This window comes from Cherax quadricarinatus, chromosome 10 (assembly GCF_038502225.1).
Source record: "Cherax quadricarinatus isolate ZL_2023a chromosome 10, ASM3850222v1, whole genome shotgun sequence".
Taxonomy (NCBI): Eukaryota; Metazoa; Arthropoda; class Malacostraca; order Decapoda; family Parastacidae; genus Cherax; species Cherax quadricarinatus.
The window spans coordinates 42507936-42529253 of NC_091301.1; the positions used below are offsets into that span (position 1 = coordinate 42507936).

At 40.0% G+C, this 21318-nt stretch overlaps 1 protein-coding gene across 1 annotated transcript in view; it reads right to left on the minus strand.

Moving 5' to 3' along the window:
* The window catches only part of LOC138851027 (paired amphipathic helix protein Sin3a-like), a gene marked incomplete at its 3' end in the record, with an annotated part of 156944 nt that overhangs the window by 15660 nt on the left and 119966 nt on the right, over positions 1-21318 (minus strand). The window contains 1 exon segment of the mRNA XM_070083798.1: positions 10016-10147. Within this exon segment, the coding sequence (XP_069939899.1) occupies positions 10016-10147 (132 nt within the window).

The window sequence follows — 21318 nt, forward strand, 5'->3', positions numbered from 1 at the left end:
TAAAGTGATCTTTCCAAAACTCTCTTAAGAGTCAATCGAGTGTCTGAGGTCACTTCAAAGCACTTTTGAAACATGGCTTTTGTGTAGAGTTTTTTGAAGTTTGAAATGACCTGCTGGTCCATGGGCTGCAGGAGAGGAGTGGTATTAAGAGGAAAAAACTTGACCTTAATGAAGCTCATGTCCCCAGAAAGTCGCTCTGCCAAGTCTGTAGGATGACCAGGAGCATTGTCTAATACCAGGAGGCACTTAAGGTCCAATTTATTTTCCAGGAGGTAATCTTTCACAGTGGGGGCAAATGCATGGTGTAACCAGTCATAGAAAAAGTCCCTAGTGACCCATGCCTTAGTGTTTGCCCTCCACAGCACACACAAATTAGCCTTGAGGACATTGTTTTGCCTGAATGCTCTGGGAGTTTCAGAGTGATACACCAATAAAGGCTTCACTTTGCAATCACCACTAGCATTAGCACACATCAACAGAGTAAGCCTGTCTTTCATAGGCTTATGTCCTGGGAGTGCCTTTTCCTCCTGAGTAATGTAGGTCCTGTTTGGCATTTTCTTCCAAAACAGGCCTGTTTCGTCACAATTAAACACTTGTTCGGGTTTCAGTCCTTCACTGTCTATGTACTCCTTGAATTCCTGCACATATTTTTCAGCCGCTTTTTGGTCCGAACTGGCAGCCTCACCATGCCTTTTCACACTATGTATGCCACTACGATTCTTAAATCTCTCAAACCAACCTTTGCTGGCCTTAAATTCACTCACATCACCACTAGTTGCAGGCATTTTTCTAATTAAATCCTCATGCAACTTCCTAGCCTTTTCACATATGATTGCTTGAGAGATGCTATCTCCTGCTATCTGTTTTTCGTTTATCCACACCAATAACAGTCTCTCAACATCTTTGAGTACTTGCGATCTCTGTTTCAAAAACAAAGTTGCACCTTTTGCAAGAACAGCTTCCTTGATTGCCGTTTTGTTGGCCATGATAGTAGCAATGGTTGATTGGGGTTCGGTATACAACCTGGCCAGCTCTGAGACACGCACTCCACTTTCGTACTTAGCAATTATCTCTTTCATTTCCATAGTAATTTTCACCCTTTTTACTGCATGGTTGGCACTAGAAGTTTTCTTAGGGTCCATGGTGACTTATTTTGCAGGTACAATCACTAAAAACGCTGTGATAATATGAAATGTACCGATTGTATGCATGGATGCGACCGCACTGGCTGGCTTGTAAACACTGGCACCCATGGGACAGCTGAGGCGCACTCAGGCCACATGTGGGACGCATCCCGGACGAATTGCACGAGGCGAGTTTTTTAGTGTGAGGAGAGGCAAAATTTTGGCGCTAAAATGTATCGTATGGCGGATTTAACGTAACGCGATGCCATCGTAAGGTGCGGGTCCACTATAGTTGACAAGGTTCTTGGTCTACCCCTAATACCCAAATTTGATAGCTTTATAATTCAAGAGATTCAACAATACCACACTATAGTATAAGTCTTGCAAGCCCACTTGCAACACGACTTCACAAAGTGCAAACCAATAGGTGCAACCAAATATTTTGACAGTGAACAAAAATTTTCCCATTACAGTGCTGGCACTCTGAAGGAGGGGGTGTTAATGTTGTAGTTTTCTAAATGTAGTGTAGGCATGCCTCTGGCAAGATAGTGATGGGGTGAATGAAGAAAGTTTTTCTTTTTCGGGCCACCCTGCCTTGGTGGGAAATGGTCAATGTGTTAATAAAAAATAATATAACTTGAAATAGCCATATTAGAGAGTGCCGTAAACCGGGACCCTCCTGCACACCCCATAAAATGTGAATCATCTATTGTGCAAAATTTAGGTATATGTGCTACACACCACAGATTTTTTGTTTTTTTTTACCATCAAGTAAAATACAAAATCTAGGTACCACATGCCATGGAATTTTCCACCCTAACCCAGGTTTACTGCCAATAGTTACTTTCTGGGAGCATTATCTACATCACATATTCAGGTGGTTATCAAGCAATTTTGAATAATTTCATTATCCTATCTCATCATTGGAAATTTAACCATGGCAGAATACTTAAAAAAGAGAAAGTTTCAGATTTGCTTCAAAGCAGTGATGTGTGATAAAACTTTACAAATGTGTTTGCTCTGAGAAAATGAACCATCCATCTCAACCCAGTAGGCTTACAATCCTCTCCATGTTAAGAAAGCACACACAATGTATTTGAGTTACAATGTGGTCATTTGTACTAAGTAGTATATGTTTTCCAGTACCCATTTTGTGTTGCATTTGTGCACGAATCCTAAATTAAAATGCATTTCATTTATAACATGCTCACTGGATTCCCCCACACCCAACACTGTTTTCCTTATACAGTGGAACCTCAAATATCGAACTTATTCCGTTCCAGGAGTTAGTTCTAAATTTGAAAAGTCTGAAAAGCGAAGCAATATTTCCCATAAGAAATAATGGAAATACAATTAATCCGTTCCAGAAACCCAAAAATATTCACACAAAAAAAATACATTTTATAGAGACTAATTGTAGTTTTACATACACTCAACAAATATAGTGTTCAATTATGTATTAATAAATTTAAATAAACATATAAATAACATTTTACTTTCCTCTGTTGAAGATTGGTGATGGCATCTGGAAGATAGGGAGGAGGAGAGAGGGAGTTGGTGTTAGTGTTTGGAAGGAGAATCCTCCCTCCATGAGGACTTCAAGTATCAAAGCCCTCTCTGGGGTTACTTCCCTTCTCTGTCTTTTAATGCCACTAGGACCAGCTTGAGAGTCACTGGACCCTGGTCTCACAAAATATCTGTCGACAGTCCTCTGTTTCTGGTGCCTCTAAGATTTCCCTAAAATTGGACATGATTCTGTCACTGAACTTGTTGCAAAGATGGCTTGTTTCAGGGTGGTACTTCTCCACAAACATTTGGACATCATTCCACTTCTGTATTATTTCCTTCTTCACATCTATGGTGTCTCACTTTCTTTACCACAGGGGTAGCACTAGCAATGTTCTTTGGGCCCATTGTAGCTTATTTCACAGTCCCACAAGCACTAAACACAATGAAATAATCGTAAAATGTTTGATTGAGAGCGCAGATTAGTGTTCACTCAAGCATCAACTAAACCAGACTGGCTCACGGCGCCTGCATGGAGACGCGGATAGAGTGGGCTGCCGGACATGTCCAGTACCCAGCGGTTCGAAAATAGGGGCGGGTTCAATAATAGGGACAAAGTTGGTTCGAAAAAAGGGTTCTATTTTCAAAGAGTTCGATAAGTAATTCGTTCGAAATTTGAGGTTCAACTGTATATTTAAATGGAATTGTATTAACGAGATCAAGGCAATACAGAATATCCTTGATTTAATGGACTTTGGAAATAATGAACAAAATCTGTTGGGTCAACCAAATTCAAAATCAATAGACAGAGTGCACTTGTTTAAAAAATTAACTATTTTTGTTAAGATCAGAGCAAAATCATCTCATCTCTACAAACCAATCGCCAGTTAACCTTTTTGGGGTCAGTCCCATTGTACTACGGCTTTGAAGCCAGTGTCAGTCCCATAGTTCTACCCCATGAGCTCAGCTCACTCAGATAAGCCTTGAGCAGTAAATCTGGGCCTAGATATGGGAGAATGGGCCTATGCATTAAGTGTTCACCATATAAAAAAATCCTGGAACACGCAGTGCATAATGAGAAAAAAAACTGACTGTGTTTTTGGTATAAAACATCAACTTTGCAGTGTACAGCCTCTCCTCACTTAGCGACATACTCGTTACCCAAAAACTAGGATTTACAATGGGCTTTCTGACCAGTATGCATACCAAAATAATGTATATTAAGAACTGATTTCCTCTATTCTGTTTATTACAATACAGGTTGGCCATCACTAATCCGGCATCACTGGGACCTATAGGGTGTCGGATTACAGAGTGGTTAGGCTAAAATACAGTGGACCCTCGGCTAACGAATGCATCGCATAATGTTAAATCCGCCTAACGAAGCGTTTGAGTGTAAAATTTTTGGCTCTCCTAACAATAAAAAACTCGTCCAGCGTGATTCGTCCCGAACCTGTTCGTCCAGCCTGAGTGCCTCAGCTGCCCTGCCATCATCACTGTTTACAAGCCAGGGTGGCTGGTTTCATGCATATATTCGACACATTTTGTATTATTCCATTGTTTATAGAGCATGTAGCTGCTAAATAAGCCACAATGGGCCCAAAGAAAGCTTCTAGTGCCAACTCTGTAGTAAAAAGGGTGAGAAAAACTATCGTACTATGATCAGCTGCTGCTGCTGCACCACCGTCAGCTGTTGCTGCACCAGTCAGCTGTACTACTCGAAGATGTGGAGAGACTCTTGTTGGTGGGGCTTAACGAGAAACAATTACCGAGAAACAATCAACCCCCAGAGGGTTAGCCACCCAGGATAACCCAAAAAAGCAAGTGAGTCATCAAGGACTAACTTATTTCCATTGGGGTCCTTAATCTTGTCCCCCAGGATGCGACCCAGACCAGTCGACTAACACCCAGGTGAACAGGAAAAAATGCCTGGAACTAGTGCTCATATTGGTGAATTTAAGGCCAGCAAAGGTTGGTTTGAGAGATTTAAGAATTGTAGTGGCATACACAGTGTGATAAGGCATGGCGAAGCTAAAGGATTCAAACCCCAACGAGTGTTCAACTGTGACGAAACAGGCCTGTTCTGGAAGAAAATGCCAAACAGGACCTACATTACTCAGGAAGAAATGGCACTCCCAGGACACAAGCCTATGAAAGGCAGGTTAACTTTCTTGTTTTGTTGTAATGCTAGTGGAGATTGCAAAGTGAAGCCTTTACCCATGTATCACTCTGAAAATCCCAAAGTGTTCAAGAAAAACAGTGTCTCATCACTCATCAATACTCTTCAATACAGGTAAGTGTCATTTTAACAGTTATTTATATAGTTATTGTGCATGTCTCATTGTTTTCTTTGTAGGGAAATGTATACTTCATGAACAAAAAAATTTAATATTTTTGGCTGTCAGGAACGGATTAATTGGATTTCCATTATTTCTTATGGGGAAAGTTAATTCGGCTAACGATAATTTCATCTAACAATAAGCTCTCAGGAATGGATTAATATCGTTAGCCGAGGGTCCACTGTACACTTAACCCAACGACAACATTTACGCATCAGTGATTTCACCCATTTTATGTACTATTTTTGGCCCATTTCATTGTTCCAGTCTACCAAACTCATAGCTATTTCGCTAGTATTCCTTCTATCGAATGAGTACAAGAAACTGCCCATTCACCTATTTCAACTACCCAATAAAGTGGTCAGAAATCGGTAATTTGGCCAATTTCACACAAATTTCAAAAGACGCCATTTTCAAAATAGGGTCCAGAATAAACAGTGCAGACATTAAGAGTACTAAAATAACATTGTTCATTAGTCACATCTCCAGGCCTCTCTTATTATTATGCTTGCTTTCCATTTTGAATTTTTATTCACACAAAAAAATAGAAGATTTACTGTTATGCAGACTACTGCATTATTAATAACAAAAAAAAAAAAAGGCACAATACCGTGACTGGAACGATACACAAATAACCCGCACATAAAAGAGAAGCATATGACGACGTTTTGGTCCAACTTGGACCATTTACAAAGTCACACTAACCAGAAATGGAGCAGGATGGCTATATATAGGCAGGAGGAGGAGTTGGTTGGTTGGTTGGTTGGTTGGTTGGTTGGTTGGTTGGTTGGTTGGTTGGTTGGTTGGTTGGTTGGTTGGTTGGTTGGTTGGTTGGTTGGTTGGTTGGTTGGTTGGTTGGTTGGTTGGTTGGTTGGTTGGTGGTGGTGGTGGTGGTGGTGGTGGTGGTGGTGGTGGTGGTGGTGGTTGTTGTGGTGGTTGTTGTGGTTGTGGTGGTGGTTGTGGTTATTGTGGTTGTGGTTATTGTGGTTGTTGTTGTGGTTATTGTGGTTATTGTGGTGGTTGTGGTTTTTTGTTGTGGTTGTTGTTATTGTGGTTGTTGTTGCAGTTGTTGTTGTTGTGGTTGTTGTTGTGGTTGTTGTTGTGGTTGTGGTGGTTGTTGTTGTTGTGGTGGTTGTTGTTGGCGGCGGCAGTAGTAGTAGTAGTAGTGGGGAATAAGGAGGAGGAGCCAGTCAAATACAAAGGAAAAGGAGCACTGCAAGGGAGCTAGGTGCCCACAGAGGGAGAGCAAGTGCACAGAGATGGGTGAAAGGGGAAGTGATGAAATAAATAAAGGAACAGAAACACGAGACAGAAGGAAGAAAGACAACCCAGAGGAGAAAAAAGGAAAGAGGAAAGGGGAAGAGGGAGAAGAAAAAGAAAAAGAAAAAATGAGGAGTCAGGTTAAGTGACAGGTGTTCTGAAGTTTGGAGCATTTTACAATGTAGTGGGAGAGGAAGGCATCTACAGAGACGAAGCCAGGACTAAGATTCATACAAGGAAAGTTGTGTATTAGAGAGGATTCAACTAGACGGCGACTGTTCGAGTTGGAAGTAGGGAAGACAGTTTTAGCAGAAGACCAGTCAATAGGATGGCTATGATCTCTGACGTGACAGAAAAGAGCATTGTTAGTGTCGGCAAGCCAAACACTATTTTTGTGCTCCCTAAGTCTGTCAGAAAGAGATCGACCAGTTTCTCCGAAGTATTGAAGAAGACAGGAGGAGCAAGAAATTAAGTAGACACCAGGAACATCTGTAGAGGGAGGAGAGGAGGTAATAATTGTATAAATAATGTCAACCCATTCGTGACTGCTTATCAGACTGGCCAGTTGGATATGTATTGGACGGTGACGTCATTTGTTTACTCTTGAACATCAGCAAAAATTTAACATTTCCACTATTTGAGCTCAATTTTAAGGTACTTTCCAGAGTGAAACCATTCAAAATTATACCTATTTCTGTAATACATCTTCCATCCTATCAACTGAGATCAAATAAATGAGAATACAGCTATACAAACCATACGAAAGTGTACCGCAAAGTTGGGTTTACACCATAAACACAGTCGCAGTTTTTTTTTATCATTATGCACTGCATACTGCAGAATTTTTCTTATATAGCGCATACTTTCCATACAAACCTATTCTCTCATATGCAGGAAAAATTTATCAGTTACAGCTTATTTGAATGAGCTGAGCTCATGGCGACCAACAGTGACTTCAAAGCCACCTTATCTTCTATGGACAATGTATGGTGTATGTGCTTTACACAATGAGAAGCATTTCTTTTATTCATTGGAAACATGGATAGGGCTAAAGGTGAGCAGGTTATAACAATAAATGGAGAAAAGAAATTGGAATGACTTATGCAGCAAGTAGTGCCACCAAACAGTAGCGGCAGGTTGGTGTGGTGACTCCGGAAATTTTAAGTTATTATTTTTTTTTATTATCACACTGGCCGATTCCCACCAAGGCAGGGTGGCCCGAAAAAGAAAAACTTTCACCATCATTCACTCCATCACTGTCTTGCCAGAAGGGTGCTTTACACTACAGTTATTAAACTGCAACATTAACACCCCTCCTTCAGAGTGCAGGCACTGTACTTCCCATCTCCAGGACTCAAGTCCGGCCTGCCGGTTTCCCTGAACCCCTTCATAAATGTTACTTTGCTCACACTCCAACAGCACGTCAAGTATTAAAAACCATTTGTCTCCACTCACTCATATCAAACACGCTCACGCATGCCTGCTGGAAGTCCAAGCCCCTCGCACACAAAACCTCTTTTACCCCCTCCCTCCAACCTTTCCTAGGCCGACCCCTACCCCGCCTTCCTTCCACTACAGACTGATACACTCTTGAAGTCACTCTGTTTCGCTCCATTCTCTCTACATGTCCGAACCACCTCAACAACCCTTCCTCAGCCCTCTGGACAACAGTTTTGGTAATCCCACACCTCCTCCTAACTTCCAAACTACGAATTCTCTTGGAAGTTAGGAAGAGGTGCGGGATTACCAAAACTTGTCCAGAGGGCTGAGGAAGGGTTGTTGAGGTGGTTCGGACATGTAGAGAGAATGGAGCGAAACAGAGTGACTTCAAGAGTGTATCAGTCTGTAGTGGAAGGAAGGCGGGGTAGGGGTCGGCCTAGGAAAGGTTGGAGTTATCCTAGTCGAAATTTGTGCCAGATTACCAATTGCCGGATTAGTGATGGCCAACCTGTATGCAGTACACTAATGTATAAACATTTAAAAATACACCAGAAATGTTATAAATGGTGCAAAGGTGATAATAAAACAATATCAAAGATGGTTGACACAAACTCGCTACCATTATAGCATGCTCCTCACTTAGTGATGAATTTGTTTACCAATGTGGTCTTAGGAACAGATCTCTGTCGTTAAGTGAGGAGAGGTTGTATTTTTGTATGGTTTAATTCTCAGTTTCTTGGTCTCATTTGATAGAATGGAAAATATTTTACAGAAATAGAGATGATTTTGATTAGTTTCAGGACAAAATAGCTTGAAATTGAGCTCAAAGTAGCAGAAATGTTAAATTTTTGTCAACATTCCAGGGTACACAAAAGACGTCATTTGTCTAATACGCACACAACTGGCCAGTCTAATGCGCATTTCTGAATGCATTGACACTATTTACACAATTATTACAATAATGCAGTAGTCTGCATAACAGTAAATTTTCTATTTTTTTTTTGTGTGAATAAAAACTCAAAATGAAAAGCAAGCATAATATAAGAGGAGCCTGGAGACGTAACTAAGGAGCAGAGGAAATGTTTATTTAATGTTAGGAATGTCTACACTGCTTATTTTGAACCCAATTTTCAAATCTGCCAAATTACCAATTTCTGATCACCTTATTGGGTAGCTGAAATAGGCAAACGGGCAGTTTCCTGTACTCATTCAATAGAAGGAATACTAGCAAAATAGCTATGAGTTTGGTTGACTGGAAGAATGGAACTGGCCAAAAATAGAGCGTACAGTAGGCGAAATTGCTAATGCGTAAATATTGCTGAGACTGCTAACTTTGGGAGAGAATGATTCCATAAGTTTTCTATCAAATTTCAGAAAAAGATTCTCTATCATTTCATAAGAAAAAATTACTTTTGTTTTTTACATTCTTTGACCCTGGGAGCAAGTTTGGGAGCAGGGAGCTGCGACACTGAGTCTAATGTGTCTAATAAGCCACAAAATACGGTACATCCAATAAGAAACAGCAGAGCTGCCAGGACAGTGTATTGGGGTACTCGGCTTTTTACCTCGCTGATGCCAGATTTTGCTATTTACTACTAGTCTGTGTTGTGTGTGTTAGAAACCTGAAAATCTATCTGCCTACCTTCCCAGTTGTGCCTATGGAGTTCATTTTGTGTGTAATCACTCCATGATTGCAGTTGTCAAATACATTTCCAAAATGTGTGTATATCACATCTGCATTTTGGTTTTCTTCCAATGCCTCCATAATTCTGTCATAGTGGTTAAAGAAGTTGTGACAGGCATGATCTTCTGGTTCTAAAACCATGCTGGTTTGGTACAACACAAAAGGTTTTTTTTTATTACTTTGTCTTTAAGGCATATATCTAGATGATGTTTGTAAGCTAAATAACTTTCACTTCAAAAAATATCCAGTAGACTATATAATAGGAACATCATACAATTCATGCAGCCCTAAAAAATCATGGTCTGTTGTGAGCACTTGGCTCATATTCTACAATACAGCTACATTATTTTAAATCAGTGAAAAATTTCATGCCATGCATTCGATACTATATTCCACAGATATTAGCAATCTAAGAAATGACACCCTATGAGAAATTTGGGGTTCTAAGTAAAATTTCATAAAACTAAACAATACTACAAAATAATAAGTACGTATAGCACATACAAGGTTGACTCTCATGCATATTCATACAACAGCAGCTTTGGTATTTGTACTAAATTCCTGAGAAAGCCCATTCAAATTGTTGAGCATATCTCTACAGAGGCAGCTTCTGAAACTGGTGCAGAGGGTGGGAAGAGAGTATATATATGCAGTAAGCATACCTTGTGGCGCACCTGGGAGTGGGCAGTCACGTGCTGGAGGACAGACGGGGGTGGTCCTACTCCACCCGGGGCCACCAGCCCACCCGCTCCACCTACAGCACGCCCCTCTACCACGCCCGACAGACCATCACCCTACCACAACAACAATGTCACGCACACACAAGCGTGCACACACATGCACACATACTAAAAGTTATAAGCCTGAAATTATTAATGCATAAAGCATTGCTCTTCATTTTAAGCTAGAATAGCTTATTTGGTTTGCCTAGCTGGCATTTTCTTCAGAGATAACAGACTACTCATAAGAAAATTATTAAAAGCTTTTATTTTACTATGCCAACAAAGCTAACCATAACTTTTTGTCATTAGTAATTTGGGTATTATTTCAATAGCTCATACCACATACTACGTATATTGTTTGTTATTCAATAATGAGTTGAAACTGAAAAATTCATAACATCTGAATATAATTTTAATAAATTTATCCTCATGGTACAAAAGGTTTAAAATTTTAAATACTGTACTAAAACTTCAAAGCATATTAACATCTTTGCAAAATATTCAACTACAGGCTGGCCATCACTAATCCGGCATCATTGGGACCTGTATGATGCCAGATTAGTGACTGCCAGATTACAGAGTGGTTAGGTTAGAATACACTTAACCCAATGGCGATATTTATGCATCAGCGATTTCACCCAATTTACACCCTACTGTTGGCCCATTCCATTGTTCCAGTCTACCAAACTCGTAGCTATTTCGTTAGTATTACTTCTGTAGTGCTGTTTAAATAGAGCAAGGTTTGTACAAGCGCTACACTGAACCTTCGCTTCAGTGCAACTCTTGCAAGGGTTCTTGCAATATCTGTTCTTGTTTCTGGTTTGTTATACAAAATAACTAGGTGGTTTATTATGTGCTAAAACCCATCGACTACACGATAGTCTTTAAGGATTCCAATGGAAATAAGTCACACTGACTTTTTTGAGTTACCCTAGGTTCTCTACACATATGCTGCTATGTATGATAATTTATGTAACTGTATTTGTGTATACCTGAATAAACTTACTTCTATTCTGTCGACTTAGTACAAGAAACTGCCCATTCACCTATTTTGACTACCGAAAAAGTGATCAGAAATTGGCAATTTGGTCAATTTCACACAAATTTCAAAAGATACCAATTTCAAAATAGGGTCCAGAATAAACAATGCAGACATTCCTAGCACTAAAATAACAACTTCTCTGAACAGTGGTAAAAAATTTAACATTTCTGCTACTTTGAGTTCAATTTCAAGGTACTTTTCATTGTGAAACCAATCAAACTCACATCTAATTCTGTAATATATCTTACATTTTATCAACTGAGACAAAAAAAAAAAGAATATAAAAAAAAACACACAAAAATATACCGCTAAGGGGCAGCTAATGGCTGAGAAGTGAACTCTGTTATTTATCATCCGATTTCTTTCATTTTTGGTGTACGCTAAGAAGCATCTTTCCATCATGTATTGCCAAAGTTTCAATAAGATAGTCAAAAAACAACAAATACAGTTACATAGATTATTATACAGAGCAGCATATGTGTAGAGAACCTAGGATAACCCAAAAAAGTCAGTGATTTATATCCATTGGGGTACTTTTATAAGGTTCTTTTGTGTTGTCTGTGAAATTCATTGCATTTCTATGTTAAGATATAAATGAACAACTTCCAAGATAATCAACAAAAAAGAATGCATATCATAGTTAGCTCTGCACTACACTGTTTTCTCTTAACCCTTTGACTGTCGCAACCCCAAATCCTGAAGTGTCTCCTGGTGTGGCAAAATATTTGGGAAAAAAAAAAAAAAATCTTGTGAAATGATAGAGAATCTTTTCCCGATGATAATGACACCAAAAGTATGAAATTTGATGGAAAACTTACGGAATTACACTCTCGCAAAGTTAGGGACCTCAGCAACATTTACGCATCAACGATTTTGCCCACTTTGAGCCCTATTTTCGGCTAATTCCATTGTTCCAGTCCACCAAACTCATAGCTATTTCCTTAGAACTCCATTTGTTCTATCGATTGAGTACAAGAACCCACCCATTTACCAATTTCAACTACCCAATAAAGTGGTCAGAAATTGGCAATTTGGCCAACTTCATGCAAGTTAAAAAACATGTCAATTTCAAAACAGGGTCCAGAATGAACAGTGCAGACATTCCTGGCACTAAGATAACATTTTCTCTGTTCATCAGTCATGTCGCTAGGCCTCTTGCTTTCTGTTTTGAATTTTTATTCACACAATAAAATAGAAGATATACTGTTACGAAGACTACTGCAATATTACAATATTACGTTATTACAAATAACGTCAACCAATTCGTGACTGCGTATTAGAATGGCTAGCTGGACATTTATTGGACAATGACGTCATTTGTTCACTCTTGAACATCAGCAAAAATAGAATATTTCTGCCACTTTGAGCTCCATTTCAAGATCCTTTTCATAGTAAAACTAATCAAAATCACTTCTATTTCTATAATACATTTTCCATTGGTAATAAGTAATACATATTTTATGAAAAAGAGGATAAATAAATATACAAGGTATGATGTAGCACGTAATGAAAGTAGTTTGTTAGATTATGTATTGGTGGATAAAAGGTTGATGGGTAGGCTCCAGGATGTACATGTTTATAGAGGGGCAACTGATATATCGGATCATTATTTAGTTGTAGCTACAGTTAGAGTAAGAGGTAGATGGGAAAAGAGGAAGGTGGCAACAACAAGTAAGAGGGAGGTGAAAGTGTATAAACTAAGGGAGGAGGAAGTTCGGGTGAGATACAAGCGACTATTGGCAAAAAGATGGGCTAGTGCAAAGATGAGTAGTGGGGGGGTTGAAGAGGGTTGGAATAGTTTTAAAAATGCAGTATTAGAATGTGGGGCAGAAGTTTGTGGTTATAGGAGGGTGGGGGCAGGAGGAAAGAGGAGTGATTGGTGGAATGATGAAGTAAAGGGTGTGATAAAAGAGAAAAAGGTAGTTTATGAGAGGTTTTTACAAAGCAGAAGTGTTATAAGAAGAGCAGAGTATATGGAGAGTAAAAGAAAGGTGAAGAGAGTGATGAGAGAGTGCAAAAGGAGAGCAGATGAAAGAGTGGGAGAGGCACCGTCAAGAAATTTTAATGAAAATAAGAAAAAATTTTGGAGTGAGTTAAACAAGTTAAGAAAGCCTTGGGAAAGTATGGATTTGTCAGTTAAAAACAGAGTAGGGGAGTTAGTAGATGGGGAGAGGGAGATATTAGGTAGATGGCGAGAATATTTTGAGGAACTTTTAAATGTTGAGGAAGAAAGGGAGGCAGTAATTTCATGCACTGGTCAGGGAGGTACACCATCTTTTAGGAGTGAAGAAGAGCAGAATGTAAGTGTGGGGGAGGTATGCGAGGCATTACGTAGAATGAAAGGGGGTAAAGCAGCTGGAACTGATGGGATCATGACAGAAATGTTAAAAGCAGGGGGGATATAGTGTTGGAGTGGTTGGTACTTTTGTTTAATAAATGTATGAAGGAGGGGAAGGTACCTAGGGATTGGCAGAGAGCATGTATAGTCCCTTTATATAAAGGGAAAGGGGACAAAAGAGATTGTAAAAATTATAGAGGAATAAGTTTGAGTATACAAGGAAAAGTGTACGGTAGGGTTATAATTGAAAGAATTAGAGGTAAGACAGAATGTAGGATTGCGGATGAGCAAGGAGGTTTCAGAGTGGGTAGGGGATGTGTAGATCAAGTGTTTACATTGAAGCATATACAGTGGACCCCCGCATAACGATGGCATCACATAGCGATTAATTCGCATACCGCTTGCTTTAATCGCAAAAATTTTGCCGCGCATACCGATTAAAAACCCGCTCACCGATTTTCGTCCGAGACGCGTCCAATGTGCGGCCTGAGCCACGCTCACATGTTCCGCCGGTGGCATTGTTTACCAGCCAGCCTCCGCGGTAACATCCAAGCATACAATCGGAATATTTCGTATTATTACAGTGTTTTCGGTGCTTTTTCTGGAAAATAAGTGACCATGGGCCCCAAGAAAGCTTCTAGTGCCAACCCTACAGCAATAAGGGTGAGAATTACAATAGAGATGAAGAAAAAGATCATTGATAAGTATGAAAGTGGAGTGCGTGTCTCCGAGCTGGCCAGGTTGTATAATAAACCCCAATCAACCATCGCTACTATTGGTGGTACAGCTGCTGCTGCTGCTGCACTGTCAGCTGCTGCTGCTGCTGTAGCATCGTCTGCTGCTGCTGTAACATCGTCTGTTGCTGCTGTAGCGTCGTCTGTTGCTGCTGTACCACCGTCAGCTGCTGCTGCTGCTGTAGCATCGTCTGCTGCTGCTGTAACATCGTCTGTTGCTGCTGTAGCGTCGTCTGTTGCTGCTGTACCACCGTCAGCTGCTGCTGCTGCTGTAGCATCGTCTGCTGCTGCTGTAACATCGTCTGTTGCTGCTGTAGCGTCGTCTGTTGCTGCTGTACCACCGTCAGCTGCTGCTGCTGCTGTAGCATCGTCTGCTGCTGCTGTAACATCGTCTGTTGCTGCTGTAGCATCGTCTGTTGCTGCTGTACCACCGTCAGCTGCTGCTGCTGCTGTAGCATCGTCTGCTGCTGCTGTAACATCGTCTGTTGCTGCTGTACCACCGTCAGCTGCTGCTGCAGCATCGTCTGCTGCTGCTGTAACATCGTCTGCTGCTGCTGTAACATCGTCTGTTGCTGCTGCAGCGTCGTCTGTTGCTGCTGTACCACCGTCAGCTGCTGCTGCTGCTGTAGCATCGTCTGCTGCTGCTGTAACATCGTCTGTTGCTGCTGTAGCATCGTCTGCTGCTGCTGTAGCATCGTCTGTTGCTGCTGTACCACCGTCAGCTGCTGCTGCTGCTGTAGCACCGTTGTTGGTGTGGCTTATTGAGAATACCAAGAAACAATTAACCCCAGAGGATTTGCCACCCAGGATAACCCAAAAAAGTCAGTGTCATCGAAGACTGTCTAACTTATTTCCATTGGGGTCCTTAATCTTGTCTCCCAGGATGCAACCCACACAAGTCGACTAACACCCAGGTGAACAGGGAAAAATGCCTGGAACTAGTGCTCATATTGGTGAATTTAAAGCCAGCAAAGGTTGGTTTGAGAGATTTAAGAATCGTAGTGGCATACACAGTGTGATAAGGCCTGTTCTGGAAGAAAATGCCAAACAGGACCTACAGTACTCAGGAGGAAAGGCACTCCCAGGACACAGTGTCTCATCAGTCATTGCTGCATCTTCAATAAAGGTAAGTGTCATTTATTCTTCATTTAGTAGAGTAGTACATGCACAATATATACTGTGCATGTATTACTCTACTATTGTGCATGTATCCTTCTCTTTGTGTGTGGGAAAATGTATATTTCATGTGGTAAAAAAAAATTTTTTTCATACTTTTGGGTGTCTTGCACGGATTAATTTTATTTCCATTATTTCTTATGGGGAAAATTCATTCACATACCGATTATTTCGCATAACAATTACCCCTCTTGCACGGATTAAAATCGTTATGCGGGGGTCCACTGTATGTGAACAGTATTTAGATAAAGGTAGGGAAGTTTTTATTGCATTTATGGATTTAGAAAAGGCATATGATAGAGTGGATAGGGGAGCAATGTGGCAGATGTTGCAAGTATATGGAATAGGTGGTAAGTTACTAAATGCTGTAAAGAGTTTTTATGAGGATCGTGAGGCTCAGGTTAGGGTGTGTAGAAGAGAGGGAGACTACTTCCCGGTAAAAGTAGGTCTTAGACAGGGATGTGTAATGTCACCATGGTTGTTTAATATATTTATAGATGGGGTTGTAAAAGAAGTAAATGCTAGGGTGTTCGGGAGAGGGGTGGGATTAAATTATGGGGAATCAAATTCAAAATGGGAATTAACACAGTTACTTTTTGCTGATGATACTGTGCTTATGGGAGATTCTAAAGAAAAATTGCAAAGGTTAGTGGATGAGTTTGGGAATGTGTGTAAAGGTAGAAAGTTGAAAGTGAACATAGAAAAGAGTAAGGTGATGAGGGTATCAAATGATTTAGATAAAGAAAAATTGGATATCAAATTGGGGAGGAGGAGTAGGGAAGAAGTGAATGTTTTCAGATACTTGGGAGTTGACGTGTCGGCGGATGGATTTATGAAGGATGAGGTTAATCATAGAATTGATGAGGGAAAAAAGGTGAGTGGTGCATTGAGGTATTTGTGGAGTCAAAAAAATGTTATCTATGGAGGCAAAGAAGGGAATGTATGAAAGTATAGTAGTACCAACACTCTTATATGGGTGTGAAGCTTGGGTGGTAAATGCAGCAGCAAGGAGACGGTTGGAGGCAGTGGAGATGTCCTGTCTAAGGGCAATGTGTGGTGTAAATATTATGCAGAAAATTCGGAGTGTGGAAATTAGGAAAAGGCGTGGAGTTAATAAAAGTATTAGTCAGAGGGCAGAAGACGGGTTGTTGAGGTGGTTTGGTCATTTAGAGAGAATGGATCAAAGTAGAATGACATGGAAAGCATATAAATCTATAGGGGAAGGAAGGCGGGGTAGGGGTCGTCCTCGAAAGGGTTGGAGAGAGGGGGTAAAGGAGGTTTTGTGGGCGAGGGGCCTGGACTTCCAGCAAGCATGCATGAGCATGTTAGATAGGAGTGAATGGAGACGAATGGTACTTGGGACCTGACGATCTGTTGGAGTGTGAGCAGGGTAATATTTAGTGAAGGGATTCAGGGAAACCGGTTATTTTCATATAGTCGGACTTGAGTCCTGGAAATGGGAAGTACAATGCCTGCACTATAAAGGAGGGGTTTGGGATATTGGCAGTTTGGAGGGATATGTTGTGTATCTTTATACGTATATGCTTCTAGACTGTTGTATTCTGAGCACCTCTGCAAAAACAGTGATAATGTGCGAGTGTGGTGAAAGTGTTGAATGATGATGAAAGTATTTTCTTTTTGGGGATTTTCTTTCTTTTTTGGGTCACCCTGCCTAGGTGGGAGACGGCCGACTTGTTGAAAAAAAAAAAAAAAAAAAATATATATATATATATATATATATGTATATAATATATATAATATATATATACATATATATACATATATACATATATATATATACATATATACATATATACATATATACATATACATATATACATATACAGTGGACCCCCGCATAACGATTACCTCCGAATGCGACCAATTATGTAAGTGTATTTATGTAAGTGCGTTTGTACGTGTATGTTTGGGGGTCTGAAATGGACTAATCTACTTCACAATATTTCTTATGGGAACAAATTCGGTCAGTACTGGCACCTGAACATACTTCTGGAGTGAAAAATATCGTTAACCGGGGGTCCACTGTATATATATATATATATATACATATATATATATATATATATATATACAGGAGGGCCCCACTTATACGGCGGGTTAGGTTCCAGGCTACCGCCGTAAAGCGCAAACCGCCGTAAAGTGGAACACCCTTTTTTTCCACTTACAAATGCATACAAACACTAGATAACAAGTTTACACTAACATATATTATGTTAGCAATAGAACCAGGCATCAAAAAACAATAAAAAAGTACAATACACACATAGTGCACTCATTACTTACCTTAAAATATTTATAGTCTTAATCTAGGGTGAGACAAGTAGTATTTATTGTAAGAAATCAAGTGTGGTATGTATGGTAGTCAGCCAGGCTACCATACCAGGCCACCCCACCCACACATACTATTCTATGATATTTAAGCATCCCAGAGCGATAAAATGTATATACAGTTCACTCATTACTTACCTTAAAATATAGGGTGAGATAAGTAGTATTTATTGTAAAAAATCAAGTGTGGTATGTATGGTAGTCAGCCAGGCTACCATACCAGAGAGAAAGAATGAGTGCATGAGAGAGGACAGGCGCAGAGTTATGTAAACAAACCAGGCGAAGGTAAGTTTTGTAAACAGTGTACACGTCTGGTTTGTGTACAAGTTACATTGTGTACAGGTTGTCTCTACATTGATACGGTAGAATAAATAAAGAAGAACACTCCCATTCTCATGTAACATCATTTTGAGAAGAAATGATGCTCTGAGTGAAGGCAATGGAAGTAAGTCACTGACTTTTTTGGGTTATCCTAGGTTCTCTACACATATGTTATGTATTTATGTTATGTATCGTGTTTATTATATAATTTTGAAAAAAATATCAAGGATGGATTAATGAAAATGTGTATATTAACGTAATATACAACATTTAATGATACACCGAGCTCAGACAGCGTAAACAAACAAACTGAACAGGTTGTGGACGATCACTCGGTCAGGCGAAATAGACGGTATTAATACGTGTCCAGTTTTAGTTCATTCATGTACATTTGTAAGAGTTTGTGAAACTTTTACCTTATAATATTTTTATTATTATTATAATAATTAAATCACGAAACAAATACTCTTACACTGTCTACAAGTTAGTACAGAATTATAGCTATAAAGTGAAGGCATATGAAAGGAATATTTTTCTACAGTTATCCCTAGTAACAGGTGATCGGCTAGAGAAAACGTAATTCTTCCGACACTTCTACAAACCGTTTGGTAAACATCTCATATATATTTGTATAAATTTTTATACTGTGGGTGCATGTATCATGTTTGTGTGTTAAATAATGTGTTTCTTATATAATTTTGAAAAAAATATCATAGATAGATTAAGGGAAATGTCTATATTAACGTAATATGCGACATTAATGCGCCCAAGAGATTATTATTATTATTATTATTATTATTATTATTATTATTATTATTGCATCAAGAGTAGAGAGACTCTTAGTGATTTTCATGTGTACCTACATGCCAGCACAGTGTGTAAGTTTATTTAGGTACAGGTGTACACAAGTTTAATTATCAAGTACAATACATATAAAATATATCTCCGTGTAGACAGGATAACAACAAAAAAGTTCAGAGTTGACCTTATTTCCATTGCCTTCATAGAGCATAACATTTTCTTCTTCAAAATGATGTTACCCGAGAATAAAGTGTTCTCTGTTTATTCTACCGTATCAATGTAGACCTGTACACAAGCATGTTACTCAAACCAGGCGTGTACATTTTGTTTACTCTTACCTTTCGCCTGGTTTGTTTTACTCCTCCTGCCCTGTACTCTCTCAATACTTTGGATTTCTTTCTGGTCTCTCATTTTATTCGTTTTATCTCATTTGACTTACTCCTGACCCTTAGATTAAGACTACAAAATATTTTAAGTGTTGAGGCTTGAACCTGGTACTAATAACATTTTGCTCTTTTTCTCTGGGATGCCTTTGAAATATCATAGCCAATCCCTATTGTGGGTAGGTGGTCCTTGGTAGTGGCGGTAAACTGATCTTACTACCTTCCAACTTGATTTCTTAACAATAAATACGCTTGTCTCACCCTAGAATTCCTACTCTAAATATTTCAAGGTAAGTTTCCTGTAGTGCAACTATGTGTGGCTTCTTGTACCTTTTTTTCTTGTTATTTGATGCCTTCCTATTGCTAACTATATTGTTAAAAGTGTAAACTCCTTAAATCTTCAATGTTTGTAATACCCATTTATAAGTGGAAAAAAGTGTTGGCGGTTTAGCCTGGAACCTAACCTCCATTTTTTATAAGTGGGGCCCTACTGTACACATGCATATATATACATACTATCTTCAAAATAACCCACATTAAAAGACAGAAGCTTGACGACGTTTCGGTCGACTTGGACCATTGGAATCACACTAACAGAGGTGGAGCAGAGCGGCTATATAGGCAGGAAGGGTTGGAGGTCGTTTCGTGGTAGTCCGTCCGTAGTTTCGTAGTTCCGTTAGTACAAGAATTTAGTTTTATTTCTAATACCGACAGGATTGAAATTTGACACATGCACCAACACCGGGCATCCCCGTGGGCAAGCATCCAGCCTGCCTCCTGGATGGTGAAACGTTTCCTAACAAAGACTCCAGGCTCGCACATGTGTCTAATTTCATCAGTAGATGTAGTTTAGAAGAAGAAAGGAGGTAGTAGTCCGTGGTAGTGGTTAGAAGTTTGGGGAAATAAGGAGGCAGGTCAGTCAAATACAAAGGTGGGGAGCCACTGCAGCTACCCTCAGAGGAGGACTGCTTCTTCCGAGGTCTTGCGTAGAGGAAGTGGTGAAATAAAATAAAGAAGGAACTGAAACACGATAGGAAATTAGAAAGACAACCCAGGAGGAGGAGAGGAGAGGAGGGGAAAGGGGAGAGGAAGGAAGAAAAAGAAAAAGGAAGGAAGAAGAAAAATGAGGATTCAGGTTAAGTCACGGGTGTTCTGGAAGTTTGGAGGCATTTTACAATGTTAGTGGGAGAGGAAGGCATCTGCAGAGGAGGCAGCCAGGGCTAAGGTTCAAAAGGTAGTTGTGTATAAGAGGATTCAAGCTAGCCAGCCCGACTGGTTGGGGAGGTTGGCCCGGTAGGGAGAAGACAGTTTTGCTGAAGACCAGTCAATGGATGGCTGGTGATCCTCATGGCGTGACAGGTGATTCATTGTTAGTGTTCTTTGTACCTAACTACTAATTTTGTGCTACTAAGTCTGTCCAGAAAGAGATTGACCAGTTTCTCCCAAAGTACCTTGAAGAGGACAGGAGGGCCAAGAAATAAGAAGTTGAACCCTTCCAGGAACCATCTGGGGATAGGGTATGAACGAGATTAGTCCTGCAGGTGTTAGTCTGGCGGAAGGTTAGCTGATGTCTTTAAAGGGACGGAAGGTGGTGAAGATTCGGAAGGGCCGGAAATGTCCGGAAGGAGCCAGATGAAGAGTTCCATGAGTCGAGAGTTTGGGAGAGGAAGAAGTGTGTTACGTGATAGGGCAGAGTCTTAAATGGGAAGGGAGGCCAGGCGGAGGGAGCAATTATAAAGAGTGGAAATTTCTGCTGGAATTTAATACAGGGGATACAGATGCGGAGGGCATGGATAAAGAGGGAGATACACTCTTGACGGGAGCATGATAGGAGTAGTGGTTTACATGCCACTGTGCATAGGTTCTGATAAGCGGAAATAAAAACCTGTATCTGAGCGGTGGACATGGATATCAGGAAGGAAGTATTAGATTCCCATTCAGCTTTAAACTTAATGGAAGGGCAAGATTGTTAAGAGCTTCAGAAAAGGTTGGAAGAAGTACAGGAGTCATGAGGCCACAGAGCAAAGATGTCATCCACATATCCAGGAGTGAAGGTTGCACATCGGGATAGGAAGAAAGAACAGTCTCAGTATTCCATG